The 10,642-nt window shown below is 48.0% G+C and overlaps 1 protein-coding gene across 1 annotated transcript; it reads left to right on the top strand.

Moving 5' to 3' along the window:
• Positions 1–4,340: 4,340 nt before the first annotated feature.
• Positions 4,341–10,292, top strand: LOC119400533 (uncharacterized). Its single transcript, XM_037667597.2, has 3 exons — positions 4,341–4,503; positions 5,967–6,104; positions 10,013–10,292. Exons 1-3 carry the CDS (start codon positions 4,357–4,359, stop codon positions 10,223–10,225), a joined length of 498 nt encoding a protein of 165 aa, XP_037523525.2. The 5' UTR covers positions 4,341–4,356; the 3' UTR covers positions 10,226–10,292.
• The last annotated feature ends 350 nt before the right edge of the window (positions 10,293–10,642 follow it).

The raw sequence follows: 10,642 nt of genomic DNA, 5'->3' as shown, positions 1-10,642 counted from the left end.
GCGCTTGCACAGTCCGTTGTATGTATGTTGGTAGCGCAGTGGGTAGTCCGCCGGCACCTATCGCCGCGCACCGAGAAAACGTGGGTTCGACACCCAGGTCATATGCGTCAACGAAAATCTTTTTCTAATTTTTCTTTGTCATCTGTTCATGTGCGTTTTACCAACGTCATTTCCGTGACGGAAATGACGTCAGCGAAGTCTTGGTGGACTCACGCACAAAACACTTTCGTGTTAAAATTATTTTTCAATTTTACGAAGTTCACGATTTAACGATATAATCTGAGTGTGGTTGTCAGTTCGTGAAATCGAGTTTCAACTGTACGTATAAATGATATATGCCGATAGATGTATACCAATAAAGCGTTTCTTTTTGCAATTATCTCGGAAACAGGGACACCGGCTTCACCCCGCACATCTTCATAACCATCGGCCACTATCCATACGGCGACAACACGGTGAGGAACTGCGCCATCATGCCTCCGCAGCGTCACCCGTTCGACATCCCAGGGGAAGATATCGCCGTGGACTACAACTACGATCTGGTAGGCAGCAATTTCCTTATTATATACGCAGTGTGGAAGCATACGTAACCAATGCTGTCATTCTCACCACCAGTAGCAACATCGTTATGCTCAGCTACCGGGAAGAAGGCTCGCCCCATATATTTCCGCGGTCTTTTCTTGCGCTCTTACAAAGGCTAGATGTGCTAATCAGATTCACTCAGAAGCCATACTATTTAAGTGCGGAGGGGACGAGGGCACGACAGCCGCCGTGGCTCGCTTGGTAGGAGCATTGGGCGCGTGATCCGAATGTTGCAGTTCCGTTCTTTGCAGGCGGCAAGTTGTCGTTTCGTCCACTTTACTTTCTTCACATCTGTATCACAATTACTACAATACACCTAAAGCACCAAAATTAGCGTCCCCTATACTTTCCTTGGCTTCATTATCTGCTGGTTTTCATTACGTTGTGTCAAACAAATAAAAAACGAGCCCTCAAAATTAACTCCATTCATTTAAGTGCGGAGGGCCCGAGTTGTCGTCGCCTGTCACGTCATGCCATCTGCTGTCATCTGTAATCTAATGCCCTTGCTGGGTGTCACGCAGGTACAGCATAGCCATGCATGGTATAAATAGTAAGGGGTCGGGAAAGAGAAGTGAGGAGGCGGAGGAGGGAAGAAAGCAGGTGGAAAGGTAAAGCATAGCACAGCCATGCATGGCGCTACGCAGGCAAAGCCGTGTATAGCATAGCGACGTCATGTATAGTATAATATAACAAGGGGGCAGGAAAGGAAAGTGCGAGGAAAAGGAAAAGGAGTAGGGAAGATGGCAAAGCATAGCATAGCAATGTGTAGTATAGTATAGCAAGGAGTGGGAAAGGGGGATGAGGAGTGATGTGAGGTTGAGGGGGTGAGAAAAAGAGGAGGAGGAGGAGAGTAAAGCATAGAAAAGCCGTGTCTAGTACAACATAGCAAGGGGGCGTAAAAGGGAAGTGGGTGAGGAGGAGGGATAAGAGGAGGGGTAGAGTAAAGCATAGTATAGCTGTGTATAGTAGAGTACAGCAAGGGGCAAGAAAGGGAAGTGAGCGTGTGGGGGAGCGATAGGAAGAGAGAGAAGGTAAAGCATAGCATAGTCGTGTGTATTATAGTAATGGGGTTGGTAGGGAAGTGAGGTTGAATAGGAGAGATGTGGGGTTGAGGGTGAGGGACAGGAGGCTAAAGCATAGTATAGTCGTGTATAGCACGGTATGGCAAGGTGGTGGGAAAGGGAAGTGAAGGTACGCAGGAGTGATGTGAGGGTGAGAAGGGAAGGAGGAGGGGAGAGGGTGCCACTGCATCACAAATGAAGGTTTCCTTTCCCCCCATGCACGCTGAGCAGGCTGCCCGTTTGGAACGTCAACGCGCGCTTGCCCGTGAACGCCAGTGTGATCGAAAGGCAGGCGAATCAGTGCTCCGCACTTGCTACAGCTTTAACGTTGAGTGGAACTACATTTAATTTTTATTTTTCGTGAGCATTTGTAGTACGCAGAATAACACTAGTACTTAATCAATAGAAAGTCAGAGCCTCTCTAACTGAGCAGTTTGCAAACGTATCTACAGCCTTCTCATTGTTTACTCAACTTCATTGCTTCGAACGTTGTTTAAATAATCTTGCCTACTTAAGCAGTCAGCACAACACAACAATAGTATGATTCACCCCATGCAGTAGTCACCAAGATGCATTTGGTCGCGTCGTCATAGAGCGCGTCGGCATATTTCTTTAACTATGGTTAGATTTATCTGGGGCATCCTGTGTATGCTGTTCGAATAGATTTTAGCACATCCCAACAAATGGACAGATGACAACGTGCTTCGTGCAGCTGAAGCAGTTAATCCTCCTCGGACGCATTGTTAGGCTAACATTTAAATGACTCGTTTAGCCAGAACTGACAAAAGCCGAGCAGCACAGTCCTTTTATGCTCTAGGCTTACGGTGTCGTCATTTATTTGTAGAGGAACCACACTATTCCAACTACGACTACAGCATAAATGTGTACAACGACAGCTGCTACTGAATGGACGCTGGGTTTTTTTTCTTTTATTTGAACTTTAATGCTGAAGGCCCATCATATAGCTTCTATAGGAACAGGTACGTGAACGAATTTTCTTGTCACGTAACATAAACTGGAGGTAATTATAAGCAATAATAAATGTTATTGTTGAGCATTGAATACATTTGATGTAGTTTACAAACAGAAGATCAGTGGAATCAAAATAACAGCATTATTGGGTAAAGTACTCAAATGAGAGGTGGCCGACGACAGAGTACCTGTTAGCATGATATTACATGAAGAGTAATTGGCTTATTATCTTAATTGTTGAGTTGATGGCTGTTTGAGTTGAACCTACTACGTCAACCTCTGTAAGCTTATCCTGTTTTTATGATATCTCTGTTCACACCTAGTGCCATTTTAAAATTGTCAAATCTTTCTCCAAATAAATTCATCCACATTTTGCTTAGTTCACTTCTCGACGTAATATCCGGTCATGATAAACTCATATTTTCATTTCTTGTTTTGCTGTGTGGCTTGCACGTTTTCATACAAGTCGTACGTACAAGTTCTTGCGCATGCGCGGTTGTCGTCCGAGGCGATCATCGTGCATAATACGTTCAACTGAAGTTTTAAGCGTCATTACCCTGCGTGCCTCAGTCCCTATCGCCGGTGTTGTTATTAGGGTGTTATAGCAGTGATTGACGGTAATGCTATATGGTAATGCGTACGTAAATACCGTACCATCGTGGTCAGGGCGCTGAAAGTTTTTGGCTGCGCGAGTTGTTTATTGCGTATGGTAACGTGATGAGTTGATCTAAGTGGCTAATACAGATTACGGTATTTCTGTACTAACCGTATGTATTGCCGTCACTGTTAAAACACCCTATTCGTGGACAATTATCGACTCTGCACCTTACAGTAGTACTTGCGAGCATCGACGCGGCACCGGAGCTGACTATTGGATTCGCAGTGGTTCAGTCTGTATGGGCGTTTGAAAGGAGCATGAAGATGCTAAGATCTCGGAGCATTTCGACAACTGACCAACAAAAACTTGGATGACGCTTGAGCTACTTTTTCAAGAGTAGGACGCGATAGCTTAATCGGAACGTGTTCGTATCGCCTTCTCAATCGCTAGCCTGCCTTCGCTTCACGGTTGACACCTAAACCGTGCCGCAAGTAAAGCCACAACGCGGGCGCCCTCCGGCTCCTATATCGATGCATGCGGCGCGACGAAATACGGTGGGGTGATGCCGCTTAAAGCGTGCGCGTGGGCCCTTTGCGCCATCTCGCAGGTGGCGAGATGTGCAGCTCCGAGATGTGCGCAGCACCAACGGTAAATGGTGTTCTCTGCCGCATTCAATCTGCTAAGCGACGAGAAATAATACCTTGCGCAGCAAGAAAGGAAGACGAGGTTCACGCCCGATCCTTTATCGAGTGTCTTGCATAATTAAAGTGAGCTGTCCTGTATTCGACATGTGCTGTTTCTGCGTCGTGACAATATAAATAGATCGCCGTTAGTATGCTAGAGGATGTATGCGGCGTGGCCGAGCGGCTAAATGCTACGGAGCGAGGGGTCGCAGGTTCGAATACCCGGTCCCAATCGAACGGAAGATTTTTTATTGTTTCTTTATTTTCATCTACCTCGGATTTTCGCTCATGGACATCGCTGATTTGTCGCTCTCGACCAACGACTCGGTCGCCGAAACCGACACCTACTCCCAAATTTCAAGAAAATGTGCTCTTTAACGTTATCGCGTTAATATGCGACAAGTGACGCTTGCCTTGTATGGCTACTCCGCAGGGCACTGCAATGTTCGGCGTCAACGAGATGTACTTGAAAAGAGCAACTGTCAGAGGTCTGGTGTCTGTGACCTTGAAAGGACGTTGGAATGTGCTGCGCTCCAACGACAAGGTGGACTTCTTCGACAGGTGTGTGTCAAACCCGAGCGCCGGCTCCTTCGGCAGCTATACAGAGGTAAGGAAGAACGAGGTAAAATTATAGCGAAAGTACCGTTCAGAAGGTGTCTACAACGCGTGCATCCTTCGGGAAATGGACAGGTCGAGCCATAAAGCGCCGCTGCGGTGGTACGAATGTTACGGGGGCTCGGCCGCTAGTCGCGGTTTCAATCCCTGCCACGGTGGTCGCATTTCGATGAATCCGAAAAGCCCGCGTACTTAGGTTTTAGTGCAAAGAACCCGAGGTGGTCTAAATTTCCGGATACCTACACTACTACCACGATGTGATTATGATTATAATGACATTGTGCTTTTGGCGCGTAAAACCCCAGAAAATGTTGGTATTGTTAGAGTCAAACAGCGCCGACTTCCACATGATTTTACTTCGATGAATCAATGAATTTACGCAGGGAAATTGTCAAAGTTATAAAGAGAGAGATTTACCGCGGGCACGTCGCGGCACGCCACCGCGAGCGCGGTGACTATGCAGCTCAGTATGCAAAAATGTGCTTTGGGTATATGACGCAGTTGATGTTGTATATATGGCATCATCTGTCGAGAGAAGAGCGAGCGATTTCTAGCTGTCCTTGAAATTTAATTGTAAATTCCATGCCGCGAGCTGCGCTATAACGTTTGCCTCACATCTTGCCAGGAACCTCGATTACCAATCGGAAGCCATTTTCTGACCATGTTCAAAAAGTGTTGCAGGGCCCCTCTAAGGAAGCAAGTACCGCGAAGAGATGCGTTGGGCAGTATCTGACCGGAACGATTAGTCGTCTCATAGGGCGTGCGAGGGAATTGCTACCTTTACCTCCCTGCAAGCTTACGTTTTATGGCGCCCATGGTAAGATGGCGGAGGTCTGGCTTCACTTTCGGGGTTAGTCAAGGCTCCTGAGAACACATAAGCCAAACATTACTGCGCTGCACGCGGCCTGTAATTTAATTCTTGAAATCAGCTAGAAATCATCACTCGCTCTTCTCTCGACAAATGGTGCTATAAGCGCAAATCACCGTGCCATAGACACAAAGTTCACGGCCATTCGCATATTTGAGCGTCGTGAGCTGCATAGTTACCGTGGGTTCCGCGGCATGTCGCCCTGTGCACGTGTTCGCGATCCCACTGAAAGTAAGTCACGCGTTCGAAGAAAGAAAAAAAGAGAGCGCACAAGATCGCGACGCACGCTGACGAACGGACGTAGCTTCTTGCCCCGTTGTCATCCCCCTCCCTGCGTAGCTTTCAGCGCGCTCGCTGGTACGAATGGAGAGAGAAAGAGCTTCAAGCGTGTGACAAATCCCTGTGATGACTTCGCTCGTACTTGTTTGGATTCTAAGAATGTTTGCGGCAGTGGATTCGTGAGGCAATCAACTCCTTTATTGAAGCCATTGGATGACTTCTTGAAAATTGTTTCAGGGCCTTTTTAAACCTCCTGGGAGCACAACCTCTAACCTTTATTCCTGTGGTGCCACTTTCCTTGTTCTCAGGTGTGCCCGACCAAGTGCAACGCTGACAATCCCGTATATCAGCTTACTTACTCGACTGAACACGCCTCCGTGCTCTGCCTCTCACCGCGCTCCCTGGGCGTATTCGCCTACGACAACGAGGATGCACTGGCCGTAAAGGTGAAAGATTTATTTCATTACTACTACTACTAGAACTACTACTACTACTACTACTACTACTACTACTACTACTACTACTACTACTACTACTACTACTACTACTACTACTGCTACTACTACTAAGAGCCTTGATGCTTCATCAAACGCGAAAATTGACCGTCGGGGTCAGCGGCGTCAACGAGGGGGATGCAAAAAGTCCTCGTTACGCGATGACGTCACCGTTTGATAACGCCACCATGTCACGTCATGATGACGTCACAGATCGCCAAAATGTGTGACGTCACCTACGTCATCACTAGAGATCAGATTTGAGGGAAATGCCTATTATGTTCCTTGCGTTCCTATCGCCACACTTTGACATATCAGCATGAATTAGAGATTAAGAAGAGCTCTTGTAGCGTTGTTATAATGCCTACACATGCGTATTTTGGCGTTCGTGCCTAAATGCTTATAAATACCTATAAACGCCTATTTTTAATATCGGCGCCTATGTGAAGACTCTTTAGCCTCAAGTTTCGCTTTCGAGTGCAATCTGAAACCGTTATTCATGTCACTGAACGACACTGACTGTTCGCCCCTCTATGGAGTTCAGCCTGGTCCTCTAGTTCAACCAACTCTCGGAAAATGACCGCAGTGAAGTTGGACGCGCCGGCCAGCACAGCGAGGAATCGCCGCCTTTCCTGAAGGGCCAGTAGCCGATAAGGCACGCGCGGAGTTACTATCGATCGTGAAGGGGAGGGGGGGCAGGTGGCCAATAAGCACGCAGACCGATAAGAAGATGGATTTCGCCTTCGGATGGATTTCGCCGATGAGGGGTCTTCTGAGCTTCATTATTATTATTATTATTATTATTATTATTATTATTATTATTATTATTATTATTATTATTGTTGTTGTTGTTGTTGTTGTTGTTGTTGTTGTTGTTGTTGTTGTTGTTGTTGTTGTTGTTGTTGTTGTTGTTGTTGTTACAGTCATTTCTTTTCTCCGAACTTTCCGCTCCTTTAACTTAGCGTCGCATATTGTTCATATATTTGTACCTGTTGTCTTTCAACCTGTCATGCGCATTTCTTTTTCTGATTGCATTTATCATTGTCCTATATTTCTAGTGTTGTTGTATTTTTTACCCGCTTTCCTTACTTTTAAATCTGAGTTTTCTGTGCGGCTCAGCAAAGAAATCGTCAGTCCGTCCGTCTCTCTGTCCCGTAAAAGGATCGTCACCATAAGGAAATATATGAAGAATGAAACAAAATAAATTCTCACTCCAGTGCTGGGGTTCGAACCCGGGCCTCCATGCTCCGAAGGCAAGAGTCTTGACCACTAAGGTACACAATTATGCTTGAAAACTACGAATATATGTCACCTACATGAATGCGTTCCACCCGCGATGCAAGAAAAAAAAAGTCACAGTTTCGCCGCAAGGGCGAAGCAATGAATGCGATAGCAAGGAACTAATGCTATACGAAGTGAGGCTCGCCAATGGATACTCTCAGTTTGAACAGCGCTTCTGTTGCAAGGCGGCCGAAGGCGGCCGCCTTGCAACAGGCGGCCGAAGCAGCGAAGGAAACTAGCGTGCTTCAAGTGTCGACCTGTGACACTTGATAGTTCGCGCTCATCTTCTGTTTGTTCGTTTAGCGGCGTCCCTGAGCTCGAGTGACATTCGTACGCGCCGTAACATGAGCGCGTACATCACGGTGAAAGGGTGAAACATTCCTCTACCCCTCGCCACGAGAAAACCGCGCGAGCAGACGGCGGAAGGGCAAGCTTCTCCCATGCGCAAATATAAGAAGAAGCGAGCGAGCTCGCCGACGACATTTAAATGCGCCCGTGGGGCTCCTAGCGCCACCTCGCTGGTATTGAAGAAACGCTTATTATCGCCTGCTGTCTCTGAGTCCGTCCAGCGCTAAATGGTGTGTATATAACGCTCGCCGTTAGCTACGTGGAGGATCGGCGTTTCGTGGCGTAGTGGATAGCGCCGCTCGCTGCGGAACAAGAGGTCCCTGGTTCGATTCCGCGCTTCGGAAGCATTTTTCTGAGTTATTTTTCTGTGGGGACTTTATAGATATATACATACTTATACATATACGGTGCATGACGGCGACGGCGACGGCAAAATCCAGCCGAGACTGTCCATATAATTGCTATCGCAATAAAAGAAAAATAAGTGCAGATAGATAACGTTTTCTATCACGATTACTATGCTAACCTTCAGTTGGATGACATGTGATATATCACATGTCAGGTGACATGTGATATAATTATAAATACGCAAAGCGTCCCTTATGCATTCGCCTAAGACGACTCGAAGGCGAAAGCCGTGTTCTCCTCCCCTGCGTTCGCGCCTTACCGAAAGCTTTCTGCGCCTATCGCGGTTGAGCACTCCGTTCAGGATCGAAGGAATTGAAATTTCTGCACCTCACTTTGTTTCGCACAGCCTCCGTGATCGGCCCACCTTTCACCAAGCGACGATGTCATGCGATGACGTCATCATGTGACGTCACAAATTGTGCTGATCTGTGACGTCATGATGGCGTCATATGGTGACGCCATCGCGTGATCATTTTTTGCATCACTCGTGTTGGCGCCAGCGCCACGGGACGCCGACGCCGATAGTCAATTTTAACGTTTGATGAGGCATGTAAGGACTTCGCCTTAATACTGATGATGATGTACACGACGCCGGAGGTGGATATATGCTGCCAATAAAACAATACGAACCTTAGAAGCGTGAACTTGTCCGCCGCGATGCTGTAGGGGTTACGGTGCTCCGTTGCTGACCCGAAGGTCGCGGATTCGATACTGGCCACGGCGGTCACATTTCGATCGAGGTGAAATGCTAGAGGCCTGTGTGCTGTGCAATGTGAATGCACATTAAAGAACACCAGGTGGTCCGAATTTCCGGAACCCTCTATTGCCGCGTCCCTCATAATCATATCGTGGTTGTGGGACGGAAAACTCCATACATTGTTAACTACTGAGCTAGTTGGTCAGATATGTGTCGTTTTTAAGAGTGAAAACTTGACCATGAAACATCGACGAAAGGGAGTACAGACAGGAAAGACGCGCAACCAATATTTTAGATTCGAAGCAGCTTATGGCGGAGTTCAATCCGGTGGTGGTGTGCGGCGTAACCACCTTTACTGCGCATGCGCAAGCCCTCTCTCCCACTCTCATCCTTTACGCAGGTGTTCGGTCGCCTTCTCTCCTCTCCTCCCCCGCACTGCAGCTGCGGTGCAGCCTCTCCCCCCACGTGATGCACCAGCGCATGTGCATCCCCTCCCCCTCTCTCTCCTCTATGTATCCTCCTTGTTTCGCGCGCCTCTCCTGCGACGATAGGCAGCAGCGACGCGTACGGCGTCTTGACGTGGCTCGAGCGGCCGATGGCCGCCTCTGCTTATGTGGCTCTAGACGCGCGGCGCTCGTGCTCTCCTTCCCTCACTGAAGAATCCCATGACGACACCAATGGCGTGGACTGCAGAGAGGTAGACGCACATGATCTTGCGACTTTGCGGGAGTCGAATACCTCGGACGCCTGCAGTTACACGCAGCGGAAGCTGGACGGAGACTGGAAGACAGTGCTGATTCTAAGCCATAGGAAGGCACAGGCTCGATAACGCAACAAAAAAAAAAATACACCATCTTCCGTTCAAGCTAATCATCTCCCCGCTGCTTCGCATCCACACATGGTTCCCTTTAGCGGGAGATGGTGTAACTTTTTCAAGCTTATCTAACTCAGTTGCAAGTTGAGCGTGGTTCCTGTCTGTACTCCCTTTCGTCGATGCAGTTTCATCAAGTTTTTGCTCTTCAAAACCACTTATACGAACCGTATTTCGTGCAGTTTAACGCCCCACTGTCGGTATCAGTGTCTCGCCTTTGAGACGAAACTGTGACTCTCTTTTGCACGTGTGCAGCTATGTGCTTCAAAAGCCGACGGGTTCCCCGATTTGAAGTTCGGCATCGCCGTGTACGACATCGACTATGATGACTACGAGAATCAGTGCGCGTCCCTGAACAGATTCGGCCGGCACAGCCGCCTGAAGCAGGTCAAGAAGGTGTTGGACTACATGAGGCTCAACCTCGGCGAGAGCTTCAACGCGGGAGCGTGCGTAAACTACCAGCGGTGAAAGAGTTGGGCTTGGCCACGTTCTCGTCCGATGCCGTCCGCTTCCAGGAACGATGCGGCCAAATATACAGCGTGTAAAGAAAAAAAAAAGCAGATCATACGCATTCTGGGAATCAATGTCACGCGCCGCAATTAGCGTGCAGCAGCCTGTGCCGAATTTGTGTCTTTTTTCTTTTTGTTTTTTTGCTTTGAGCCAAGCGTTACGAGCTGAACCGACGTCTATGTGTAGATTGAGTAGTGCGCATATCGTGGGCTTGCCAGGCACGCCGTGTACCCTGGCGTGTAACGGGTATCTCATAGTCCGACGCAAAGTCGGCACTCACGTTGGAACAGAGACGACAGTTTTAACGCCATGGAGTGCACACTACAGTGCGATGATGTGCATATCTATTCGCCCCGAGATCGGGCTATAGGCGGC

This window comes from Rhipicephalus sanguineus, chromosome 7, assembly GCF_013339695.2.
Source record: "Rhipicephalus sanguineus isolate Rsan-2018 chromosome 7, BIME_Rsan_1.4, whole genome shotgun sequence".
Taxonomy (NCBI): domain Eukaryota; kingdom Metazoa; phylum Arthropoda; class Arachnida; order Ixodida; family Ixodidae; genus Rhipicephalus; species Rhipicephalus sanguineus.
The sequence above is the reverse complement of the archived record's forward strand: the minus strand, read 5'-3'. Positions and strand labels throughout refer to the sequence as shown.